General features: G+C 43.4%; 1 protein-coding gene across 9 annotated transcripts in view; it reads left to right on the forward strand.

Annotated features, from left to right (window-relative positions):
• The window catches only part of elovl2 (ELOVL fatty acid elongase 2), a 211,083-nt gene that overhangs the window by 103,123 nt on the left and 80,247 nt on the right, over positions 1–27,713 (forward strand). For 6 of the 9 annotated variants that reach the window (XM_072560761.1, XM_072560753.1, XM_072560756.1 and 3 more), the window contains one exon: positions 16,068–16,131. In XM_072560761.1, the coding sequence (XP_072416862.1) occupies positions 16,074–16,131 (58 nt within the window). In that variant the 5' untranslated portion in view covers positions 16,068–16,073. Of the gene's footprint in view, positions 1–14,188; positions 14,293–16,067; positions 16,132–27,713 lie in introns of all 9 variants that reach the window. The other 3 variants (XM_072560754.1, XM_072560757.1, XM_072560755.1) reach the window with 1 other exon arrangement.

Consider the following 27,713-nt stretch of genomic DNA (forward strand, 5'->3'; position numbering starts at 1 on the left):
AATCCAATCACCATTTTCCTGGCTGGGACTGAAAAAGAATTCTTAACAGCCACCTAGGAGGTGCAATATGCAATTTTGAGTAGAAGAAAAACATCCCTAGTTAAAGGGATAATAAATTTGGCAGGTTTGGACCAGCCAGCCAGTGATGTCTTCCTCAGTGGGTTAGGCTCCTCCTTGAGCATGCTTGTAACTTTAAAAGGGGGATAAGCTTCAGGACAACTATTGCTGACCATCAATCGGAGCAGTTGGGTGATGGGAGGGGTGGAACTAGAAGGTTTGTTTGCATCAGAGGTGGCGGAGAGCATCCCAGATGCCATAATCAGTGATGCATTTTCGTCCGACTGCGAGTCTACATCATAATGGGTTGGGTAGAATCAGGTGGGACTGTAGGCAGGCCAGTTGTATGGACTATATATCCTGGTCATGTGGAGGTTGAAGTGGCCAGGGCTGCTGTTGTTGCACAGCCACTACCAGCAGGATTTTAGCTGTAACTGTATCCTCCTGAGATTCAAGCCAGGGATATAGCCCCATTGAGGCACTGAAAAGTGCCTCCTTCTGTGCACCAGAATCTTTCTTTGGTTTAGATTTGGGAGGTTGACGATGCTTAGCAACCTCTAGCTATTTAACAAAGCAATGCACCGTATAACATTTATCCCAATTGGGTTAGCCACCTCCTTCCTGAGTAATTTCTTGCCATTCCTTAATTTTACTGAAGTCAAAAGGTCAACAGTCCTGGGACCATCCATAAAGATCACCACAAAAAGGAATGATATATCCGGAATCTCGTGTTTCAAGGAGCACTGTATTCACTAGTGATCGCGGTGGAACAATGGGGTCTCCTACTTGTTGCCATGATCTTATCACCTTACAATGTCTTTGTTTTGTTCACTTTTCCATCTTTGGGCCATCTTCTGGGCGCCTCACATCCACATTCACAGAGTTGATTTTCCATTTCCATAATCTACAAAGAGATGTCAACTGACAAGGAAGGAAAAGGAGAGAAAAGAGACTGCTATCTGCACCCACACATACTAATATGCTATAAGCACTCACCAGTGTTTCTCTTCCATCCACAAGGTCTCAAAATCTTGAACTTCTTTCAATTGGGTAGCTACCATTTCTTCGTCTCTCTCACTGTCCTGGTAAGTTTAATCTTCTCTGTGATCTTGCCTCAACCTTTCAGTGGTCTTGGTCACCAGCTGGACACCAGACAGTCTCTACACTTCCCTTCCATGAAGGGAGCATTTACGCCCAGTCCCCCTTTCAGCTAGGACTGTCACGTGCACTGTTTCCACTGTTTCCTCCTATTTTTCTTTTTTTGGATCCTGTATTAATTAGGATATTGCCTGACTACACCAGATTCTGTCTAGGAAGTTACTTAGCTTGAGACTTTGAGTCTTGTTTCAAGAAGCTTTATTTCTCGTGAATTCATGGAGAGGTTGCCTCAGTCAGCACTGTCGAACACCACCCTCTTGAGCTGAACAGTCAGTCTATACTTATACAATCATACAAACAACTTTGTTTACATTTCTGCACTTTACAATAATTCAGGATAAAGATAAGCACGGTACAACTATCACCTTGTTGCTCAAGGGCAGTGAAGCTAACGAGCTCAAGAAGCACCCCCACTAACGAACTTATGATGTACTTCTATGTTTCATCACATTATAATTACACAACCTCAGTCTTTATTTGCAGCAGTATTTTCCAACTAAAGCAAGAGACTGAGAGCCAAGCTACCTTGGTCAAGTATCCCATCATGCAGCAGTATGCCAAGTTCTTACAACTTCCACATAAACAAGTGGTAAGCTGCTTTTCGCAGCTCGATAAATGCCCAATCTCTTGCATAGAGGACTTAGATGCAAATGTGACTGTTCTTCACAAAGCTGGACATTAGCCATGCATACTTGCAATTGTGGGATTTTCCAGAAGTATGCTAAAATTAATAACTACGGGTTTGTATCAATATACAAGGCTGATGATACAAATAAATGGCAGCCTGTGCAATTTTTCGGCAGACAGTGGAAAACATTTTACAAGGTCTACTACATTAAAGGCCCAATGGAGAGGAATAACAATAATGTATGCATCCCAGGTTTTGGCTAATGCAGAGCGTAAATACACCCAGATAGAGAAGGAAGCTTTGGCAGTCATATTTGGAATCTGGAAGTTCCACCAATACTGTTAGGATGTAAATTTGAAATAATAATGGACCATAAACACTTGCTAGGTCTACTTAAAGAGAACAAGGCAGTACCACCCCTAGCTTCAGGCCAAATTCAGCGATGGGCTCTAATAATAAGTACGTATAATTACAAGTTTGAACACCATTTGGGAGGCTAGGTAGCAAATGTGGATGCATTGAGCTGCCTCCTGCTGGCAGATACACCAGCAGTGGTACTGCCACTGGAAGAGTCTGTAATGGGTTTAGATTTTCTGGACACACACTTCGAATCATAGCTGACAACATTAGACTTTCAACACAAAATCTGGCCTTGACAAAACTGAAAAACTGTTTATGGGGGAAGCCAAAAGGCCATCACAACCAGAGTTGGAACCATTTTGGACTCAGAGTAACCAGATCACAGGAGAAGATGTCATATTATTTTGTGGAGCAAGAGTGATTGTAATGTGCAAAGATCACCACCACATACTGGATGAACTCCACCAGGTCATCCAGGGGTTTCCAAGATGAAGATGTTGGTGAGAAGTTAGGTCTGGAGGCCAGGATTGGATGCAGACATAACCCCATTGGTGGGGCAGTGCCAAAAGTGTCAAGGACAAAAATCATTGCCAGCACTTCCCCCCCACATTTGTGGGAATGGCCGGGTAAATCCTGAACTGGATACATGTTGACTTTGCAGGTCCTTTCATGGGCTCAGTGTTCTTAGTCATGTTGGATGCCCACTCAAAGTGTCTGGATGTGCATAGAATTTATTCATCAAACACTGGGACAATGATAGAAAAACTGTGCGCATATTTTGCAAAACATAGTTTCCTATAAGTATTGGTCACAGATAATAGGCCATCATTGATCAGCAGGGAATTTGAGTACTTCCTAAAGTTGAATGGTATCCGACATATAAGGACAGTTCCATACTGGCCATTATCCAATGGTCTGGCAGAAAGAGCAGTCCAAACATTGAAGACAAGGTTAAAGAAAAAGTCTATAGCTTCATGATAGACCAAGCTGGCCTGGTTCCTATTTTATTATAGGACCACTCCTCAAGTAACTAGAGGGATAGCTCCAGCAGATTTACTAATGGGGAGAAGACGCAGTACCAGGTTAAATGGGCCACTTAAAGAGACCTAGAGAGAGAACTAAGAAGAGCCAGGAGAGGACATAAGAAATCATTGGCAGGTAGGATCAAGGAAAATCCTGAAGCTTTCTATAGGTATTTCAGGAATAACAGAATGACAGAATGACTAGAGAAAGATTAGAGCCAATCAAGGACAGTAGTGGGAAGTTGTGTGAGGTGTTTGAGGAGATACAGGCTACTAGACTAAACAGGATTGACGTTCACAAGGAGGAACTGTTAGCAATTCTGGAAAGTGTGAAAATAGATAAATCCCTGGGCCGGATGGGATTTATCCTAGGATTCTGTGGGACGCCAGGGTGGAGATTGCAGAGCCTTTGGTTTTGATCTTTATTTTGTCTTTGTCAATACTAACAGGAATAGTGCCAGAAGACTGGAGGATAATAAATGTTGCCCACTTGATCAAGAAGGGCAGTAGAGACAACCCTGATAATTAAAGACCTCAAGCCTTACTTCGGTTGTGGGTAAAGTGTTGGGAAAAGTTATAAGAGATAGGATTTATAATCATCTAGAGAGAAATAGCTTGATTAGGGAGAGTCAACATGGTTTTATGAAGAGTAGGTTGTGCCTCACAAACCTTTAGAGTCCTTTGAGATGGTGACCAAACAGGTGGATGAGGGTAAAGGGGTTGATGTGGTGTATATGGATTTCAGTAAGGTGTTTGATAAGGTTCCCAGGGTAGACTATTGCAGAGAATACGGAGGCATGGGATTGAAGGTGATTTAGTGGTTTGGATCAGAAATTGGCTAGCTGAAAGAAGACACAGGGTGGTAGTTGATGGGAAATGTTCATCCTGCAGCTCAGTTACCAATGGTGTACTGCAAGCATCTGTTTTGGGTCCACTGTTGGTTGTCATTTATATAAATGACCTGGATGAGGGCGTAGAAGGATGGGTTAGTAAATTTGCGGATGACACTAAGGTTGGTGGAGGTATGAAAAGTGCCGAAGGATGTTGCAGGTTACAGAGGGACATAAATAGGCTGCAGAGCTGGGTTGAGAGGTTGCAAATGGAGCTTAATGCAGAAAAGTGTGAGGTGATCACTTTGGAAGGAGCAATAAGAATAAAAAGTACTGGGGTAATGAAAAGATTCTTGGTAGTGTAGATGAGCAGAGAGATCTCGGTGTCCATGTACATAGATTCCTGAAAGTTGCCACCTAGGTTCTTAGGGTTGTTAAGAAGGCATATGGTGTGTTAGCTTTTATTGGTAGAAGGATTGAGTTTCGGAGCCACAAGGTCATGCTGCAGGTGTACAAAACTCTGGTGCAGCTGCACTTGAAGTAATACGTACAGTTCTGATAGATGCATTATCAGAAGGATGTGGAAGCTTTAGAAAGGGTTCAGAGGAGATTTACTAGGATGTTGCCTGGTATGGAAGGAAGATCTTATGAGGAAAGGAAAGGATTTGAGGCTGTTATAAGAGAGAAGAAGGTTGAGAGATTACCTACTTGAGACATATAAGATAATCAGAGAGTTAGATAGGGTGGACAGTGAAAGCTTTTTTCCTTGGATTGTGATAGCGAGCATGAGGCAACATAGCTTTAAATTGAGAGGTGATAGATATAGGACAGATGTCAGATGAGTTCCTTCACTCAAAGAATAGTAGGGGTGTGGAACGCACTGCCTTAACAGGAGTGGACTCATCAACTTTAAGGGCATTTAAATTGTCATTGGATAAGCATATGGATGAAAAAGAGAGAGTGCAGGTTAGATGGATTTCAGATTGATTTCACAGGTTGGTGCAACATCGAGGTCCAAAGGGCCTATACTGTACGATAATGTTCTATGTTCTGCGTTCTAAATCTGATCCTCCTATTGACCTGGTGGAGAGTGTGAAATGGCATCAGGAATGATAATGCCTAATACAAGACTGCACTGAGCGAGATGAACCCTTTACCTCAGGGGACAAAGTTTAGTGTAACAGCCATGGGAATGGCCCTAGATGGACAAGAGGCATGGTCAATGCGATGTCAGGTCCACTGATGTAAAGTTCGAGTGACAATGCTGAATAAGCATGTGGACTATATAAATTTCAAACTTGTAAACACTGGGAGCAAAACATTCCCAGCTCTTTGACAGCGTTTCTGACTGTCCTGGAACCTGTGGGATCTCCCTGTCTGTCAATCGTCGAAGATACCTTGGAGTCTGAGATGGATACAGTGGATGTTGCCACCCTGAAACCTTTGCCACCTGAAGAAGAGAATACATTTCTTATGATTAGATTACTTACATTGTGGAAACAGGCCCTTCAGCCCAACAAGTCCACACCAACCCACCCAGACCCATTCCCCTGCACATTTTTGGATTGTGGGAGGAAACCGGAGCACCCGGAGGAAACCCACGCAGACACAGGGAGAATGTGCAAACTCCACGCAGTCAGTCGCCTGAGGTGGGAATTGAACCCGGGTCTCTGGCGCTGTGAGGCAGCAGTGCTAATCACTGTGCCACCGTGCTGATTCTCCAGGCGCAAGAAGTGAGGTACTCTGCATTACACGCTGCCAGTATCAGGAGCAGAGTTGGAGGAACCTGACTGACCCAGAGCTAAAATTCCCCAGGAGCAGCTACAGAGAAAAGAACTAGATGGGGAGGGTTGGCTTGATTGTGACAAAGTCAGTGGACTTCGTAGAAGATGGAGCTGCCTGGTTGGGGCTATTAATCTGACCCAGTCAGGGAGCCCTGACTGATAGATATAGAACATAAGAACATATAGAACATAGAACAGTACAGCACAAAACAGGCCCTTCAGCCCATGATGTTGTGCCGACCATTGATCCTTATGTAAGGTAAACCTAATGTACAAACTCTCAAATTTCTGTGACCATATGCATGTCCAGCAGTCTCTTAAATATCCCCAATGACCTCGCTTCCACAACTGCTGCTGGCAATGCATTCCATGCTCTCACAACTCTCTGCATAAAGAACCCTCCTCTGACATCCCCTCTATACTTTCCGCCAAATAGCTTAAAACTATGACCCATCGTGTTAACAATTTCTGCCCTGGGAAAAAGTCTCTGGCTATCAACTCTATCTATGCCTCTCATTATCTTGTATGCCTCAATTAAATCCCCTCTCTTCCTTCTTTTTTTCCAATGAAAACGGTCCGAGTTCAGTCAACCTCTCTTCATAAGATAAGCCCTCCATTCCAAGCAGCATCCTGGTAAACCTCCTCTGAACCCTCTCCAAAGCATCCACATCTTTCCTATAATAAGGGTGACCAGAACTGGACACAGTATTCCAAGTGCAGTCAAACCAAAATTTTATAGAACATAGAACATGGAAAGCTGCAACAAGATCTCACGGCTCTTAAACTCCGTCTCCCTGTTAATGAAAGCCAAAACACCATATGCTTTCTTAACAACCCTGTCCACTTGGGTGGCAATTTTAAGAGAACTATGTACCTGCACAACAAGATCCCGCTGTTCCTCCACACTGCCAAGAATCCTGTCTTTAATCCTGTACTCAACTTTTAAGTTCGACCTTCCAAAATGCATCACTTCACATTTACACAGGTTGAACTCCATCTGCCACCACTCAGCCCATCTCTGCATTTTGTCAATGTCACTCTGCAGCCTACAACAGTCCTCTATACTGTCAATGACATCTTGCTAACCCATCCTTCAATTTCCTCATCCAAGTCATTAATAAAAATTACAAAGAGTAGAGGCCCAAGAACAGAGCCCTGTGGAACACCACTCACCACTGACTTCCAGGCAGAATACTTTCCTTATGCCCGAAACGTCGATTCTCCTGCTCCTTGGATGCTGCCTGACCTGCTGTACTTTTCCAGCACACATTTTTCAGCTCTGATCTCCAGCATCTGCAGTCCTCACTTTCTCCAAGAGTACTTTCCTTCCACTACCACTCACTGTCTTCTGTCGACCAGCCAATTCTGTATCCAGACAGCTAAATTTCCCTGTATCCCATTCCTCCTGACCTTCTGAACGAGCCTACCATGGGGAACATTATCAAATGCCTTGCTGAAGTCCATATACACCACATCCACTGCTCGACCCTCATCAACTTGTTTAGTAACATCCTTAAAGAACTCAATAAGGTTTGTGAGGCATGACCTGCCCCTCACAAAGCCGTGCTGACTGCATTTAAGCAAGCCATGCTCTTCCAGATGGTCATAAATCCTATCCCTCAGAATCCTCTCTAACACCTTGCAGATGACAGACGTGAGACTGACTGGTCTGTAATTGCTGGGGATTTCCCCATTTCCTTTCTTGAAGAGAGGAATTACATATAAACAGGAATGTCAGACATCTTGTTCACTCTGAGAGCTGGCTCTGACGGGAGCTGGGTCGGTGTGAAGATCTGTCCACGTGTAAATAAAGGGTTGCTTGGTTGAATGGATGCCAGCCTCTGTGAAGTTATTTCAAGTCGTGTTTGATTCCATACCCCCTCACCACATGTTTAAGCATAAGCAAATCATCAACATTATGTAAGGCAGTGACCAGGGGAAGGCCAATCTTGGCTTGGCTAGGGTCACTTTCGCTATTGCTTTTTCTTTGACCTCCAGAATTATTTGAATGGTTATTTAAATTCATGCCTCAGTTTGGAGCTTTGCCAGGAGCTTCTGCTGCTGCATTATTTTTGTAATTAAAACTCAGAGCTACTTACATAGTTCCCTAACATCGTCTGTAATCTTATCTTTCATCAGTCTTCTTTCAATGATCCCCATTATGAAACCCTCTGGAGCCTTGTAACCTCAGTCATTAGTTCATAAAAGATCAATTTGATTGTTCAGTTGGGAATAGCCAATAATCTCAGTGATATTGCAATGGCCTTTCAACTGGATGTCTTTTTGTTTGATTCATGTGTTGTACCACCCCTGAGCACCACTGGTTGTGCGGTGTGTGAAATTTCTGCTTGACTCCCAGAAATTTTAATGTAGGTTTCACAAGCTTGTCTGTAAAGTGGGTCCCTTGACTGGAATCTGCAGGGGTATCCATAACCACAGTATCACTTCCTCTCTGTATCTAGTGATCTGTGTCTGCAGTGTACTTCCTGATCATAAGTGCTTTAATTCACTTAATGAATTGACCTATCATCACCAAGAAGTAAGCATTCTCCTTGCACTTAGATAAGGACCCTGTAAAGTCGATCTGCAAATTTTCCCAAGTGCCCTTGTGTCAAGGTTGGTTTTCCACGCAAATACCTTTCCTTGCGGTTATGTTGTGTACAAACACAATGTCAGTGACTATAACTTACCTCCTTCCTGGTCCATGCCTGGGCACCACATGAATACAATTCAAGTGCATGTAACATGTCTTCCTCATTCCTTGGATTTGTATCCCAGTGTAAATTTGTCTAATGCATCTGAATGCTGATATGTAGTCCATGATTGCATTTCACTCACCTTGGCCTGTACTGGTTTATGGTCTGTTCACTCACCTTGGCCTGTACTGGTTTATGGTCTGTTCACTCACCTTGGCCTGTACTGGTTTATGGTCTGTTCATTCACCTTGGCCTGGACTGGTTTATAGTCTGTTTACTCACCTTGGTCTGTACTGGTTTATGGTCTGTTCACTCACCTTGGTCTGTACTGGTTTATGGTCTGTTCATTCACCTAGGCCTGTACTGGTTTATGGTCTGTTCACTCTCCTTGGTCTGTACTGGTTTATGGTCTGGTGTCTGGGGTGCATATCAAATCAAGCATGAACTACACCTGGAGGACCATCAACTTGGTGAAAGTCACAATTTGGTCGGCCTGATGTTTTGAGGAATGCACCAAAAGTTGGGGCTACCACTGTAGAGGCACAATGAGGAATTAAAACTGTTTAAGGCCTTACTAGTATATTTGGGAGCTGGAAAATATAGAAACCATGGGGTAGTGTGTTACAAAGAATATATCTGTGCTGAATAATGTCAAGCTTCTGGAGTGATTATGGGGCTGCACCATCCAGGCAAAGGGGGAGCAAAAAAAAATTCAGGATCATTCAGGAGCAGAGACAGTTATATAAAAGTTACATGGAGATAGTTACTCCGAGAAATGAAGATACTTGGGTGACTGTTAGAAGGGGTAAGAAGCAGTCAATGCACAGATCCCCGGTGGCCATCACCCTCAATAACATGTATACCATTTTGGATACTGTTACGGGGGAGGGGGCGACTTACCCCATGGCACAGAGTCTGACCGTGTTGCTCAGAAGGGAAGGGGGGAGAGGAGCGCTCATTGGGGACTCAATAGTTAGGAGGACAGAAAAGAGGTTCTGTGGGAACGAGAGAGACCTGCGGTTGGTGCATTGCCTTCTAGGTGCCAGGGTATGTGATGTCTCAGATTGGTTTTTTTTGAGATCCTCGAGGGGGAGGGGGAACAGCCCCAAGTCGTGGTCCACATAGGCACTAACAACATAGGTAGAAAGAGGGATGGGGATTTAAGGAAGAAATTCAGGGAACAAAGGTGGAAGCTTAGAGCTAGAACAAAGAGAGATTGTTATCTCTGCTTTATTACCCGTACCACATGCTAACAAGGCGAGGAATAAGGAGAAAGCAGTTGAACATGTGGCTGCAGGGATGGTGCAGGAGAGAGGGTTTTGGATACCTGAATAATTGAGGGTCATTCTGGGGTAGGTGGGACCTCTACAAACTGGCCCTCTGCACCTGAACCAGAGGGGTACCAATATCCTTGGAGGGGTAGGGGTGATCTTTGCTAGTGCTCTTTGGGAGGGTTTAAACTAATTCAGTCGGGGGGTGGGAACCTGAGTTGCAGCTCCTGTGTTCAGGAGATTGAGACTAGTGAGGCCATGAGTAAGGTTTCAAGGTCTCAGGAGTATACTGGCAGGCAGGAAAGTGGTTTGATGTGTCTCTACGTCAATGCCAGGAACATCCTCAATAAGGTGAGTGAACTTGTAGCCTGGATTGGTACATGGGACTTCGATGTTGTGGCCATTTTGGAGACATGGATAGAGCAGGGACAGGAATGGTTGTTGCAGGTTCAGGGGTTTAAATGTTTCAGTAAGATTAAGGAACATGGTAAAAGAGGGTGAGTTGTGGCATTGTTAGTCAAAGACAGTATTACAGTGTCAGGATGTTTGATAAGGATGTGTCTACTGAGGTAGTATGGGCTGAGGTTAGAAACAGGAAAGGAGAGGCCACCCTGTTGGGAGTTTTCTATAGGCCTCCAAAAAGTTCCAGCAATGTAGAGGAAAGGATTGCAAAGATGATGATTCTGGATAGGAGCAAAAGTAACAGGGTAGTTGTTATGAGGGACTTAATTGTTTTAAATATTGACTGGAAATGCTATAGTTCGAATACTTTAGATGGGTCAGTTTTTGTCCAATGTGTGCAGGATGGTTTCCTGATATAGTTTCCTGATACAGGCCAACAGGAGGCGAGGCCACATTGGACTTGGTACTTGGGAATGAACCAGGCCAGGTGTTAGATTTGGAGGTAAGTGAACACTTTAGTGAAAGTGACCACAATTCAGTTACGTTTACTTTAGCAATGGAAAGGGATAGGGATAGGCAAGATTTATAGCTAGGGGAAAGGCAATTATGATGTGATTGGGTGAAATTTAGGATGCATAGGATGGGGAAAGAAACTGTGGGGGATAGGCACAATTGAGATGTGGATCTTAGTCAAGGAACAGCTACTGCGTGTCCTTGATAAGTATGTAACTGTCAAGCAAGGATGAAGTGGTCGAGCAAGGAAACTATGGTTTACTAAAGAAGTTGAATCTCTTGTCAAGAGGAAGAAGGAGGCTTATGTTAGGATGAGATGTGAAGGCTCAGTTAGGGTGCTTGAGAGGTAGCCAGGAAAGACCTAAAGAGAGAGCTAAAAAGAGCCAGAAGGGGACATGAGGAGCCGTTACAGATAGGATCAAGGAAAACCCTAAAGCTTTCTATAGGTATATCAGGAATAAAAGAATGGCTAGGATAGGATTAGGGCCAATCAAGGACAGTACTGGGAAGTTGTATTTGGAGTCCGAAGAGATCGGGGAAGAGCTAAATGAATATTGTTTGTCAGTATTCACACAGGAAAAAAGAAAATGTTGTCCAGGAGAATACTGAGATATAGGCTACTAGACTAGATGGGATTGAGTTTCACAAGGAGGAGGTGTTAGCAATTCTGGAAAGTGTGAAAATAGTTAAATCCCCTTGGCCAGATGGGATTTATCCTAGGATTCTCTAGGAAGCCAGGGAGGAGATTGCAGCGACTCTTTATGTCATCATTATCTACAGGAATATTGCTACAAGACTGGAGGATAGCAAATTTTAGATTAGATTAGATTAGATTAGATTATATTACATTACAGTGTGGAAACAGGCCCTTCGGCCCAACAAGTCCACACCGACCCGCCGAAGCGCAACCCACCCATACCCCTACATTTACCCCTTACCTAACACTACGGGCAATTTAGCACGGCCAATTCACCTAACCTGCACATCTTTGGAGTGTGGGAGGAAACCGGAGCACCCGGAGGAAACCCACGCAGACACAGGGAGAACATGCAAACTCCACACAGTCAGTTGCCTGAGGTGGAAATTGAACCCGGGTCTTTGGCGCTGTGAGGCAGCAGTGCTGATGCTATTCCCTTGTTCAAGAAGGGGAGTAGAGACAACCCTGGTAATTATAGACCAGTAAGCATTACTTCGGTTGTGGGAAAAGTTTTGAAAAGGATTGGAAGAGATTGGATTTATAATAATCAAGACAGGAATAATTTGATTAGAGATAGTTAACACAGTTTTGTGAAGGGGAGGTCAAGCCTCACAAATCTTACTGAGTTCATTGATTCAGGTGGATGAGGGTAAAACAGTTGATGTGGTGTTATAGGGATTTTAGTAAAGCATTTGATAAGGTTCCCCACAGTAGGCTATTGCAGAAATTGGAGACATGGGATTGAGGGTGATTTAGTGGTATGGATCAGAAATTAGCTAGCTGAAAGAAGACAACGGATGGTGGTTGATAGGAAATGTTCATCCTGGAGTTCACTTACTAGTGGTGTACCGCAAGGATCTGTTTTGGGGCCACTGCTGTTTGTCATGTTTGTAAATGACCTGGATGAGGATGTAGAAGAATGGGTGAGTAAATTTGCGGAAGACACTAAAGCCGTTGGAGTTGTAGATAGTGCAGAAGGATGTTGCAGGTTACAGAGGGACATAGATAAACTGCAGAGCTGGGCTGAGAGGTGGCATATGGAGTTTAATGAAGAAAAGTGTGAGGTGATTCACTTTGGAAGGAGTAATAGGAATACTGAGTACTGGGCTAATGATAAGATTCATGGTAGTGTGGATGGGCAGAGAGATCTCAGTGTCCATGTGCATAGACCCCTGAAAGTTGCCGTCCAGTTTGATCGGGTTGTTAAGAAGGCGTACGGTATGTTAGCTTTTATTGGTCGAGGGATTGAGTTTCGGAACCATGAGGTAATGTTGCAGCTGTACAAATCCACGGTGCGGCTGCAGTTGGAGTATCACGTATAGTTCTGGTCACCGCATTATCGGAAGGATGTGGAAGCATTGGAAAGGGTGCAGAGGACATTTGCCAGGATGTTGCCTGGTATGGAGGGAAGGTCTTATGAGGAAAGGTAAGGGAAATGAGGCTGTTTTCGTTAGAAGGTTAAGAGACAGTTTAATAGTGGGCGGCACGGTGGCACAGTGGTTAGCATTGCTGCCTCACAGCGCCAGAGATCTGGGTTCAATTCCCGCCTCAGGTGACTCTCTGTGTGGAGTTTGCACATTCTCCACGTGTCTGCGTGGGTTTCCTCCGGGTGCTCCGGTTTCCTCCCACAATCCAAAGATGTGCAGGTCAGGTGAATTGGCCATGCTAAATTGCCTGTAGTGTTAGGTAAGGTGTAGATGTAGGGGTATGGGTGGGTTGCGCTTCGGCGGGTGCGGTGTGGACTTGTTGGGCCGAAGGGCCTGTTTCCACACTGTAAGTAATTTAATCTAATCTAATCTTAAAGGTATACAAGATAATCTGAAGATTAGATTGGGTGGACAGTGAGAGTCTTTTTCCTCGGATGGTGACGGCTCGCATGGGGGAAAAAGCTTTAAACTGAGGGGTGACAGATGTCAGGTTCTTTACTCAGAGAGTAGTAAAGGCGTGGAATTCCCTGCCTGCAACAGTAGTGGACTTGCCAATATTAAGTACATTTAAACAGTCATTGGTTAAACGCATGGATGAAAATAGTTCAGATTAGATGGGCTTTGGATTGGTTTCACAGGTCAGCACAACATCAAGGGCCGAAGTGCTTCCACTGTACTGTAATGTTCTATGTCCTTTTTTTATACTGTAAATCAGGAGTATTGAAAATTTTATTGTGAAACCTAGTAAAACAAAGTAAACAATATTTATATTAATTGAATATTTTGTTAATTCCAATTTGACATTTTTTGCCTTTGGCTGTAAGTCTTTAATGTGTTTTGTAAATATTAAGTCCATTATAACCATGTAGAATTTAACACGCTGTATGGAAAAGATGAATTTTCTTGAAAGTGTATGATTCAAGTTGAAATGTTTTGTCATTGTTAAAAATTTTATAAAAAAGGAATACTTTATTGTACAGAGGACCAGTTTGGCCCAAATGTGAACAATTCCCTGACCCAGTCATCCTAATTCTTGATTTGATTATGTAATTCACTTTTTGTAATCAATCAGAACATCCTGAAGAAGGGTCATTGGACCCAAAACATTAAATCTGATTCCCCTCCACAGAGGCTACCAGACCTGCTAAGATTTTCCAGCAACTTCTGTTTTTATTTCAGATGACAGCTTCCATTGTTCTTTCAGTTTTGACCCCCCTTTTGACCTAGAAATGGAATGGTATTGATATTTTTGCATAAAATCTGTTACTACCATTGATGTTTGACAGTTGTCAGTGTGTCCCTGCATGCTGGTGATAAAGATTTCTGATTTTAATCCATTCCAGACTCTAAGTGGATATGTGCCCAACAATGTGCCAACACAAACACTGACAGCTTTGGCTAAAGGAACATCCATGTGGTGGCTTATTCTGTACCATTCTATGCCCAGGTATGTCTGGCTGACCCAAAAAAACAGAAATTGCTGGAGAAATTAAGCAGCAGGTCTGGCAGCATCTGTGGAGAAAGATCAGAGTTAATGTTTCAAGTCCAGTGACACTTGTTAAGAACTCAACAGCTGTCTAACCACTCAGGCATCCTCAGAACCTTAGGGATGACAAACATTGGAACAGATTTGGAGAGGCTATACATCTGAAACTGGGGAAGAGATAGGGAACACCTCTGAAACTTTGGAGGAAGAAACCCAAATTAAAGAGATAGTCATCCCAACACTGAAGGTCCACGAGCTTCCAGACACAGTCAGTTTGCTCATCGGTGGGCTTATTGAGCCACTCTTGGTCATGGACATTGACATCCTTTACTCAGAGAACATTTTGTGCTTACAGTGCTTCTTCTAAGATGTTCTCACCCTACAGGATTATTGATTCATTAGCTGAGGAAAGATGGTAAATGGAAGTCAAATAAGGTTCCCTTGACTTGATGCCCTAAGTCTTCATCGAGCTGAATCAATGTTGAAGACTCCAAGAAACACTCCTCTTCTACTATTTAGAATGTATTTTCACCTTGGTGGGCAAGCCAAAACCAGGGATAGCAAAGATGGAGTTTCAAATTTTGGATCTAAAATTGATAGGTTTTTGATATCTAAAGGTATTATGGGATTTGCAATGGAATATGGAACAAAAGTGGTTATACGGAGATCTATTGCAGTTCAGTCATTGATCTCATTGAATGATAGACTATGCTGAAGGGCTGGCACTGCTCTTAATTTGGCAACAGTCATAATTTGGCAACAGCCAAGCTGTCAGTTGACTATGTGTGAGGCAACTGTGCCAATTTTGCCACAAGTCAACAGTTATTAATAGTAATGCTGCTTGAGCTGTCTGATTTTGTTACGGTTGATACCTAAGTTGATGCTAAGTGGTCCATTCAGTTTCATTATACTTGCTCTTGCTCATAGACATTTGATTCTTTGAGGCATGCTAGATCATTTTAGGGGGGAATTAACTGAATTCAAATTCCCCTCTTTACCCTGGTAGGACTTCAATTCATATCTAGTTTATTAGCCCAGCCTTCTGGGTTACTCATTCTGTAAGATCGCCGATTATGTCACTGTATCTGTCTGTACAGGTGCCTTTGCTTGAGTACTGGACCTGGTTACCGCTACTGTATAGCAATTGATAGAAATAAAGAGTTTAACTGCACATGTAACTAGTTCCAAACAAGTTCTACACTGAACATGAAACAGTATAGTAGAATGATAAACTCTGTTGTTCTGGATTTTTGGCTATGATGAGGACATATTAAGGTATTATATAAATGCAAGTTATTTTTCAAAAGATTTATTTGAAATGATTTGATGCGTCCTTTTGTTTATCTGATCTTCAAATGAACTGGAAGTAAATTAAATGTTAAACATATATCTGCTGTAGCTTAAATTAACAGGATGTTTGTGTCACCTAGGATCCCAGTTAATAGAATACTATACATTATAAGTTGCAAATATACTCTTGTTTTCAAATGAATATAAATGTATAATATAATAACGATAGTATGCATTTTAAACATTCACCGGGATCCCAGCCAGTTGATCAATGAAACAGTATGGTTAAGACTTATCAAAATTGAATTTTATTTACTGTTAGTGTTAAAATGTCTAGGGTGATTAGAATTGGGCAGATGAAGTGAAGTAAAGTTAGCAGCTAAGGTTTTATGGCTGGACTTATAATATCATACATAAAACTAAAGTAATTTAAATATTTATTTCAGAACCAAATGGAATCGTTAGACAAACATGTGAATATGTTAATAGACTACATGTTCGGTCCTAGAGGTAAGTCAATCTAATTAGACTGAAATCTGATGCATATGTAGGAAATATGGATACTGTCTGATGTGCACATATACACCCATTGTATACATATACCAAGTGATAGGAAACAAAGTAATGTTCAATACATAATTTTTAGTCTGGAGGAAGGTTAGGGTTAGTGGAGTTCTCCATGGGTCAGTATTGGAATCCTTGTTTATTTCTGATATTTATTAATAGGGGCATGGATTACAGGAACAAGGAGATGATATTGAACTTGCATAAGGTGCTTGTTATATCTCAGCTGAATAATTGTGTATAGCTGTGAGTGCCACATTGGAAAGATATAAATGCAATGGAGAGAACGTGGAGGCAATTTACAAGATTGATTTCAGGAATGAGAAACTTCAGTTATGAGGAGAGATTGAAGAAGCTGGGACTGTTCTCTTTGGAGAGAAGATGGCTGACAGGAGATTTGATAGAAGTTTTCAAAGCATGAACAGGCTGGATAGAGTAGATGGGGTGAAGCTGTTCTCACTTCTATGAGGAAAAGATGGGAGGGCATAGGTTTAAAGAAATGTGCAAAGAAGCAGTTGATGAAAAGAAGTGAGAAAATTTCTTTTTCCATATAGCAAGCAGTTAGGCTGTGCAATACACTGCCTAGAAATATGGTGGAGTCAGATTCAATTGAGACATTCAAGAGAACATTAAATTAATAGAAATAAAGTGCAAGCGTAAGTGGAAAAAACAGGAGACTGGCTCCAGGTAACATTGTTCGAAGAGCTGCTGCAGGCATAAGGTTTGGATTAACCTTTTTCTGCACCATACCAATTCTGAAATTCTATGAAAATTGCTATGTGTAACAGAATGAAAATTTTGCAAAAAGAAAATTTCACTTTCAAGCTTTTTGTCTTGCACTGATCAGGACTGAAATAGGCATGCATTTGACATAGTCTACTTGGACTTCACTAATGCTTTTGAAAGAGCCCTGCATAGGATACTGGTAGTGAAGGTATGAGCTCATAGGATCCAAGAAAATTTGATTAATTGGATTCAAAATTGGCTGAGTGACAGGAAGCAGAGGGTGTTCCTGTGACTGGAGACCCGTGTTCAGTGGAGTTCTGCTGAGATCAGTGTTGGGACTCTTGCTGCTTGTGGTATAAATAAATTACATTGACTTGAATGTAGGAGGCATTTGGCCAGCATTAGCATTCCTGCTGCCATCTCACTCACCCCCTCAGGTCTGGAAATATCAGGTTTAGCCTGGTGTGGAGTCTTCTCCCCATCAGTAACTCTGCTGGAGCTATCCCTGTTGTTGCGTGTGGTGTGGTGTGGTCCTATAATTGAACAGGAACCGGGATAGTTTGGTGTCAAGTGACACTGTTTCTTTAAGCCTGCCTTCAATGTTTGGACCAGTCTTTCTGCTAGACTGTTGGATGATGGATGGTGTCGAGCTTTCCTTATGTGCTGAATGCCATTAGACTTTAGGAAATATTCAAATTCCTGCTGGTAAATGATGTCCCATTATCAGCGACCAATACTTCTGGGAGTCCATGTATTTGGAATGATGCTCACAGCCTCTCAATTTTCATCTCTGAGTTTGCCAGAAGAATGTTATGCCCACTTTGAATGGGCATCCACAATGACCAGGATTATTGAGCCCATAAGAGTCCAAGATTTATCCAACTATTCCCATGAATGTGGGGGTGTTGCTGGTGGCAAGTTTTGTCCTTATTAGCACTCTGAGCACTGCCCCAGGTTCCTGTGACTGGAGACCTGTGTTCAGTGGAGTTCTGCTGAGATCAGTGTTGGGACTCTTGCTGCTTGTGGTATAAATGACAGCATCCAAGCCTGACCATCACACACAGCTTTTTGCCACCATTTTTACCTTGGAAATCCTTGCTTGACTATAGTGGAGTTCTGCTGTGGGTTCACCTAGGGTCCCTCTGCTCAGGACGTACCCTGAAGTTCTCTGATTGCCTACACTCAAGTGGTGTTCCCCAAGCTCAGTTGGGCAGGTGAGGGTGTCCTCTTCCATTGGAATGCTGTGTGATTGCCAGGTTCCACTTCTTCCATTTTCTAATGTGGTTCCTGTTTGAAGTCCAGGTAGGCTTCAGCGAGTAGGCACTTCTGCATAGTTACGTCATTAATCCCACATACCAAATGATGCTTCATCATCTTATTCAGGGTTAACCCAAAATCACAGGCCTCTGCCAGCCATCATAACCTCATCAAAAATCCTGATACGATTCCCCCAGTTCTCTAACAGCTGACTAAAACAGAAAGCATCTCAGGATTAGAAGACGTTTGGGGTTGTAATATTCCTTAACCAACTTCATCCACTCTTGGAAGGTTTTAGTGTCTGGAGCCTCTTATAATCAAAAATGCTGCAGGTCCACACGCAGTCGGAAGGATTACTCATTGCTTTTCATTTGCCCCAATACCATTTGCCCAGAAAAAAAAAATCACACTCTTGTCACTGCTGAAATAACTGCAGAGAGGCTGGTTCTCGTCACCAAGTCTCCCTTTATTTACTAGTGCACAGTTCACTGGGAATCAACCAAGGAGACTAATCTCCTGGTTACTTTTTATTTCTTGGTCACACAGCATTATAATTCAGTGAATCTTAGTATTTGCATTAAGAGCACAAGATCAAAGAAAAGTGTGAATAAATAGTTTACAATCCATTATAAAGGACTCAAGCTCTCCAGAGAAAAATCAAATCTTGTGCATTTGACAATCCAAGTTATTGCACTCTTTCAAAAAAAAAGTTCCACTTTGCTTTTCCCGAAAAGTAAAACTGCATTGCAACACACTAAGGTGAAGCCTGAGATTTGAAGCTCAATTCACATAACATCACACACTGCTTTCAGCCCACATGCAGAGCTGTAGATCCATACATGGAAGCCAGTCCGAGGCCTACAAGCTGAAATATTGGCACAGAGGCCAAGTCTCATAACCATGTCACCCCTTACTTTATGAGTGCATTGGCTAGCTTACGGTCAGTCCTCAACGGAGATTCTAATGTCCCAGTTATTTTAGACAGCCAAGGCTTTCCTGATTGGGGTTGTTAACCTTGGCCAATCAAGAACCTTGTAGTCAACGAGGTCCACCTGGTTCCAATCACTGCACAGGTCTAACTCCTTCAAGGTCAGGGAGCCGTTGCTCAGGAATCCGCACCTCCGTACTCACGGGTTCGAGTGGCTGTCGGAGGGGAGGGCCGTGGCGGCGAGGGCGACCAGGGTCGGGGACGTGCTGGGTGCCGGGGGCCTGGGCTGGATACTGCCGCAGGACATAGTGAGCAGGGCAGCGGTAGACGTCCGGTACGTGGCCACCACCATCCGACGCCTTAAAACGGCGGTGCTCGGACCCGACGTAGTGCACCAGTTGGAGGACGCTCAGGTGTGCGGTGGGATCCCGTCCGCGCTCACCCCGGCCCAGACGGAATTTCACATTGGCCCCAAGGTCCCGTACTTCCCGCGGGAGCCTGTGCCCCACAACCTGAGCCGCCTCTGGAATTTTAATTTTGTTTCTTTTAAGGATATAAAAAGGAAGGCCCTGTATCGGCTGCTGCTGCACACCGTCCACCTCTTCTCCCTCATCCACCGTCCGGACACGCCTTGGCGTGCCCATTTGCCACCGGGCGGTGGAGATCCCCAGTGGAGGGCTCTCTACGCGGGAGTCCTCCCCCTTTCTCTTGGGGATCTGGGGTGGAGGGTGCTGCACGCAGCAGTCCCCTGCAACCGCAGGTTGCGGTGGTTCACGGACTCCCAGCCCAACTGCTTGTTCTGTGCCGCTGTGGAGTCCGTGGACCATGTATATATTGGGTGTGGGCGTTTGCACTCCCTTTTTGATTTTCTCAAAAACCTTCTCCTCTGTTTCTGGCTGCACTTCAGTCCCACGCTCCTGATCTTCGGGCACCCGGTACGGAGGAGGGAGGGCAGGTCCGAGGACCTCCTCGTTGGTCTGCTCCTGGGCCTGGCCAATCTGGCCATCAACAGGTCCAGGCAGCGGGCCGTGGAGGGGGTCGTTAGGGCCGACTGCCTGCCCCTCTTGCGGGGTTACGTTAGAGCCCGGGTGTCCTTGGAGAAGGAGCACGCGGTGTCCACCAACACCCTGGAGATGTTCAGGGAGAGGTGGGCGCCGCAGGGAGTGGAGTGTATTATTTCTCCCTCCAACTCTATTTTGATTTAGTCCCTACCCTCCCCTTCACTGTTTTGATCACACAGCATTGCCCTGTGGTTCGAAGGGCAGTGCTTGTCACTGGCCACTCGGGTGTTTTTCCTATCTTCCTGGTGGTGGAAATTGAATAAAGATTCGTGCACTTTGTGTCCTTCACTGTGTTTTACACCTGCACACACACACACCATGGGTGCTGGGGAAAAAAATAAGCACTACCGCAGTTAGGCGGTAGTGTGGGGGTAGAAAAAAAAACTCCTTCAAGGTCTGAAGCTGTTCTCCCACCAAACCCATTTGACACTAAAGCAGGTGTGATCAACATAAAATGCGACTGTCAAAAAAGTGCAAATGCAGGTAGTTCAGCTAAGTGTGGAAGCTTAAGAGTATAAATCTTAATCTTTTGTCTTCTTAAATTCTAAAATGGTGGGTAAGGGAAGGGTAGACATTTAAGAGTTGTATTTTCTTTTCTTTAGGCCTAAGGAAAGTTTTTAAACAAACTCTCCTAGGGCTGTAGCTACTTAATCTAATTAAATGAACTGGTTAAATCTGATTCTTGTACAAGGGCACTCCTTATTCTATAAAAGTAAGGCCTAAAGTCTCATAGCACAGGTGTGACCAGCAAAAGACTGCAAATGCTGTGGGTTGAGCTGTGTGTGGGAGGGAGGCATTGTTATGCCTTGTCTGGCCATTTTTGCAAGGGACTGCTTTGTTGTTAGATCTAATAACAGGCCTAGGCGAATACTCACCTTTTTTGAGAAGGCAACAAGGTAAGGGAAAGTTAAGCCTTTTCTTCTCCCCTAAGTCTACCATATATTAAAGGGGCAGAGCTGGCAGTCAGTGGGTGTTCTGCTCTCCTGTCAGATGTGGGATATCAAGGAGCAGTTGCGTGTCCCTGATGGCTATATCTGCAGGAAGTGTGTCTGGCAGCAGCTCCCCTCCAATCGCATGGGTCAATTGAAGCTGTAGTTAAAAGCAATGAGTTGTGTCTAGAGGCAGAAAATGTGATAGATAGTAGATTCAGGAAGGTGGTCACACTAAGTGCAGTCAGGTAGATGGGTGAGCTGCAAGGAGAGGGAGGCAGGGTGTGCAGGTTTTTTCCTGTGGCTATTCCCCCTCAAACAAATATCTCGTTTTGGAAAGTGTTAAGAGGATAACTCTTGGGGGGGAAAATACCAGTAGCAGGCAGATCTTTGGTACCACTCAGCTGTAAAGCAGGGTGTAAGAATGTGGTTCTGGAAAGGTACAGCTGGTCAGGCAGCAGCTGAGGAGCAGGAGAATTGAAGATCCCTAATGAAGGGCTTATGCCTGAATTGTCGATTCTCCTGCTCCTCGGATGCTGCCAGACTGGCTGTGCTTTCTAGTGCTATGTTCGTTGACTGCGATCTCCAGCATCTACGGTGCTCACTTTCTCCCTGTAAAGAGGGTATGGGCATACCCAAATAAACAACTGTATTATGGGACTCTAGCCAAGGGCACAGAGAGGCAGTTCTGCGGCTGTGAATGATGGTGTGTTGCCTCCCTAAAGCCAAGGTCAAGGATAACTCCCTGTGGTTACAGCACATTCTCAAAGGGGGGCATGGTGAGCTGCAAGTCATTTCACATATTAGTACCAATTATATATGTAGAAAAAGGGATGAGGTCGTACAGAGTGAATATAGAAAGTTATATCTGTGCCACGTGCTTGAGTAGCAATAAGAGGCAAGGGCAGATCAATGCATGTCTGAGGAGCTGGGACAAGGATTCAGATTTTTGAACCATTGGGACCTCTTCTAGGGCAGAAATGACCTGTACAAAAGGGACATGTTGCACCTGAACTGAAGGGGTCCAGTATCATGGCAGGGTGATTTGCTAGAGCTACTCGGGATTATTTAAGCTTCTCTGACAGTGGGGTGGGACTCTAAGCAGCAGTGAGACAAGAGAGAATGTTGAGAGCTGGTACAGAAAGTAAAGAGAGCATATTGGAGAATGAGGATAGATTATTGAACTAAACTGCATTTATTTTAATGCAAGAGGCTGCTAGATCTGGCAGCTGAACCCAGCATGGATGGAAGCATGGAAATGGGATATCATTGTCATTACAGAAACATGCTGAGGGAGGAATAGAACTGATCACTCAATGTTCTGGGGTACAGAAGCAATAGAAAGAATAGCAGGGAAGGTGGGGTGGTAACTTTTTTTATTAGGGAACACCTCATGGTATACTTAGAGGATATTCCATGGGATGGTCTGGTGAAGCTATATGGGTGGAACTATGAAATAAGGATGTGATAACTTTGATGGAATTATACTCTAGATCCTCCAATAGTTGGTGGTAAATTGAGGAGCAAATATGTAGGGAGGTCACAGCTGTAAAAACCATAAGGATGTAATGGTTGGGGATTTTAACTTTCCAACCTAGTTTGTGACTGCCATAGTATTAAGGTCTTGGATAGGGCGGAATGTAAGTACGTTCAAGTGACAGTGTTATTGTGGGAGCACTGTGGGACCAGTGACCATAATTCTATTAGTTTTAAAATAGTTATGGAAAAGGATAAGCCTGGTTCATGAGTGACTGTTCTAAATTGGAGCAAAGGCCAATTTTGATGATGTTAAACAAAACTTTCAGAAGTTGATTGGGGGAGGCAGTTCATGGATAAAGAGATGTCTGGCAAATGGAAGGCTTTCAAAAGCACGAAAATGAGCAGTCAGCATGTTCCTGTTAGTGTGAAGGGCAAAGCAGGAAACACTCAATAACCAGAGATATTGAGGCTCTGGTCAAGATGAAGGAAGCATATGTCAGGAATAATCAGGATCAAGTGAATCCCTTGAGGTATAGTGTGTAGGAGTACATTGAACAGGGAAATTAGGAGGGCAAAAAGGGGACATGAGAACTTTGGCAGATAAGGTTAAGGAGAATCCAAAGAGATTCTTCAAGGATATTGAGGGCAATTGAGTAACTAGGGAGAGAATAAGGCCCCTTAAAGATCAATAAGGCCATCTATGTGTGGAACCACATGAGATGAGTGAGATCCTAAAACAATATTTACAGCAGTATTTAATGTGGAGAAAGGCATGGAAGCTAGGGAACTTGATAAATAGTGATGTCTTTAAAAGTGTCCATATTACTGAAGAGGTGCTGGAATGCATAAAGGTGGGTATCTTCCTCAGAATCTGATCAAGAGTCTCTGCAGACATAGTGAGAAGCTAGGGAGGAAATAGTGGTGCCTAGAGGAGATATTTATATCATTGACAGCCATGAATGATTGGGGAAGACTGTAGGGTCACTAATGCAGTTCCATAATTTAAGACTGGAAGAAAAAGCTGGGGATCGTAAGACTGGTGAACCTAACATCACCAGATGGCTAAATTGCAGTAGGGATTCTGAGAGACAGGATCTACATGTATTTAGGGATGGTCAATTTGGCTTTGTGCATGGAAAATAATGTGTCTCAAACTTGATTGCGTTTTTTGATGAGGGAATCCAAAATGGAGGTTGAGAAAAATGTGTCTGTAAGAGCTGCTCCTTTTTCTTTTTGAGGTATTTTATGCTGGGGTGATGTCCTCGAATTCCAGGGGCGGCAATTACTGTTTTACATGCTGTTGCATTGTTTTAGAGCTTTGGGGAAAAAATATCAAAACAACAGCACTTTTTAAAAGGAGGAAAGCAGTTAAAATGTAGTGACCATGTTGTCAGGGAGGGAGAGACAAAAACCTACACTGCTAACTGACACAGCAGTAAATCTGCACAGTTACTGCCTTTGCTGTTTGAGTTCACATATCCCTGGACATCAGTGTGTCTAGGAAAAATGAAAAAACAGTGAAATTCACAGCTGACCTTGGAGGAACCTGTGTGGGAGAGCTCCCAGCATAGGTACAGAAAAGTGCATAGTTTTTAATGTGTAACCTTGCTGTGAGTCTACAGTAGCAAGTAGAATGGATTCCTTCTTGATGTTTTATTGAGGTATCTCTTGATTAAACTTTAAAAATATAAACTATAAGTATTAAGTTAGCTTCGAGCACTGCTTTAAGAGCAAAAAGGCAGTGCTATTTTCTGGGTCTGTAGGTTGTGAAGGAGCAAAGATGGCCGTTAGTAGGGTGATATCCTCTTCCTGTTGGATGTGGGAATTTAGGGAGAGTTTTCATGTTACTGATGATTATGTCTGCAGGAAGTGTCTTTGATTGTGAATCCTATTTTATTGCATGGATCAGTTGGGGTGGCAGTTAGAAGTAATGAGGAATTTATAAGTGCTAGGGAGTGTGATGGATGCAGTTATCAGAAGAGAGAAAAGTTGCAGATACAGTCACATAGATGGGTTAACTCCAGGAAAGGTAGGAGAGGTAGGCAGGTAGTGCACAAGTCTTCTGTGGCTATCCCCATTTCAAGCAAGTATGCTGTTTTGGAAAATGTAGGGGGTGATGGACTGTCAGGGGAATGCAGCAAGGAGAGCCAAGTTTCTGGTATCGAGACAGACTCTAATGTAATGAGGGGTATGTCTGGTTCCAAGTCATCAATTGTGTTAGGGGACTCTAGTCAGGCACAGACAGGCATTTCTGTGGCCAGCAGCGAAAAATCAATGGTGTTGCCTCCATTGATCCAGGATCAAGGATGTCAGTGGGTGCAGAATCCCCTCAAAAGGGAGAGGAACCAGCAGGAGGTCACTGTACATATTGGCGCTAACAACGTAGGATGGGAAAAGGATGAGATTCTGAAGGGAGAATATAGAAAGTTAGACAGGAATTTAAAAAGGTCCTCAAGTAGTAATATCTGCATTACTCCTAGTGCTATGAGCTAGTGAGGGTAGGAATAGGAGGATAGAGCAGCTGAGTGTGTGGATGAGAAGCTGTTGCATAGGAGATGGGTTCACATTTTTGGATCATTGGAAGCTCTTCTGGGGTAGAAGTTACCTGTACACGAAGGATGGATTGCACCGGAATTGGAGGGGGACTAATATATTGGCAGGGAGATTTGCCAGAGCTGCTTGGGAGGATTTAAACTAGTAAGGTGGGTGGGAGTCAGGGAAATACTGAGGAAAGAGATCAATTTGAGACTGGTACAATCGAGAAAGGTAGCGACTTTGGACAGATGGGAACAAAGCAGAGAACGAGGTAGGGCTGAAATTAAATTGCATTTACTTCAATGCAAGAGGCCTAACAGGGAGAGCAGATGAACTTTGGGCATGGTGAGGAACATGGGACTGGGATATCATAGTAATTACAAAGATGTGGCTCAGGGATGGACAGGACAGGCAGCTTAATGTTCCAGGATACAAATCCTTCTGGAAGGATAGAAAGGGAGGCAAGAGAGGAAGGAGTGGCATTTTTGATAAGGGATAGCATTATTGCTGTACTGGGAATACATCCAGGGAAGTTATTTAGGCAGAACTGAGCAAGAGATCACCTTATTGGGACTGTATAATAGACCATCTAATAGTCAGCAGGAAATTGAGAAACAAATTTTTAAGGAGATTTCAGTTATTTGTAAAAATAGGGTGGTTATGGTAGGGGATTTTAACTTTCCAAACATAGACTGGGACTGCCATAATGTTAAGGGTGTAGCTGGAGAGGAATTTGTGTGTACAAGAAAATTTTCTGATTCAGAATGTGGATGTACCTACTAGAGAAGGTGCAAAATGTGACCTACTCTTGGGAAGTTAGGCAGAGTGGGAGACTGAGATGTCAGTGGGGGGGCACTTTGGGGCCACTGATCATAATTCTATTAGTTTTTAAATATTGATGGAAAAGGATTGACCAGATCTAAAAGTTGAAGTTCTAAATTGGAAGAAGGCTAATTTTGTTGGTATTAGGCAAGAGTTCCCAAAAACTGATTGGGGGCAGATATTTGCAGGTAAAGGGATGGCTGGAAAATGGGAAGCCTTCAAAAATGAGAGTCCAGAGACAGACGTGTAGGTTAAAAGGAAAGGCTGGTAGATGCATGGAATGCTGGATGACTAGAGAAACTGAGGTTTTGATTAGGACAGGAGAGATTGAGAGGATCCTTAGAATACAAAGGTAGTAAGGAGTATAGTTAGGAAATAAATCAGGAGGGCAAAAAGGGGACATGAGATAGCATTGACGAATGTGGTTAAGGTGAATCAAAAGAATTTTTATAAACAAATTAAGGACAAAAGGGTAACGAGGGAGAGAACAGGCCCCCTCAAAGATCAGCAAGGTGGCCTTTGTGTGGAGTCGCAGGAGGTGGAGATACTAAACGAATGTTTTGCATCAGTGTTTACTGTGGAGAAGGAAAAGGAAGCTATAGAATGTAGGGAAATAGATGGTGACATCTTAAAAATTACAGGGGAGGAGGTGTTGGGTGTCTTGAAATGCATAAGAGTGGATTAATCCCCAGGACCTGATCAGGTGTACTCTAGAACTGTGGGAAGCTAGGAAAGTGATTTTCTGGGCCCCTTGCTGAGATATTTGGATCATTGATAGTCACAGCTGAGGTGCTAGAAAACTGGAGGTTGGCTAACATAGTGCCACTATTTAAGAAAGGTGGTAAGGAAAAGTCAGGGAATTATAGATTGGTGAGCCTGACATCTGTGGTGGGCATATTATTGGAGGGAATCCTAAGGGACAGGATGTACATGTATTTGGAAAGGCAAGGACTGATTAAGGATAGTCAACGTGGCTTTGTGCATGGGAAATCATATCTCACAAACTTGATTGAGTTTTTTTTGAAGAAGTAACAAAGAGGATTGAAGGCAGAGCAGTGAACGTGATTTATAAGGACTTCACTAAGACGCTTGACAAGGTTCCTCATGGTTAGCAAGATTAGATCACATGGAATACAGGGAAAATTAGCCGTTTGGATACAGAACTGGCTCGAGAGTAGAATGTGATGGTGGAGGGTTGTTTTTCAGAAGGAGGCCTGTAACCAGTTTTGGATCGGTGCTGGGTTCACTGCTTTTTGTCATTTATATAAATGATTTGCATGTGAACATAGGAGGTATAGTTAGTAAGTTTGCAGATGACAACAAAATTGGTGGTGTGATGATCAGCGAAGAAGGTTACTTTTGAGTATAAAGGGATCTAGATCGGATGAGCCAATGGGCTATGGAGGGTGCAGATGGAGTTTAATTTGATAAATGTAAGGTGCTGATTTTTGGGAAAACAAATCAGAGCAGGACTTATACACTTAATGGTAAGGCCTTAGGGAGTGTTGCTGAACAAAAACACCTTGCAGTGCAGGTTCAAAGTGGAGTTGCAGGTAGATAGGATAGTGAAGCAGGCATTTGGTATGGTTTCCTTTACTGGTCAGAGTATTGAGTACAGAAGTTGGGAGGTCATGTTGCGGCTGTACAGGACATTGATTAGGTCATGTTTGGCATATTGCGGGTAATCTGGTCTCCCTCCGATAGGAAGGATTTTGTGAAACTTGAAATGGTTAAGAAATTATTTACAAGGATATTGCCAGGATTGGAGGATGTGAGCTATACGGAGAAGCT

Source organism: Chiloscyllium punctatum, chromosome 41, assembly GCF_047496795.1.
Source record: "Chiloscyllium punctatum isolate Juve2018m chromosome 41, sChiPun1.3, whole genome shotgun sequence".
NCBI lineage: Eukaryota > Metazoa > Chordata > Chondrichthyes > Orectolobiformes > Hemiscylliidae > Chiloscyllium > Chiloscyllium punctatum.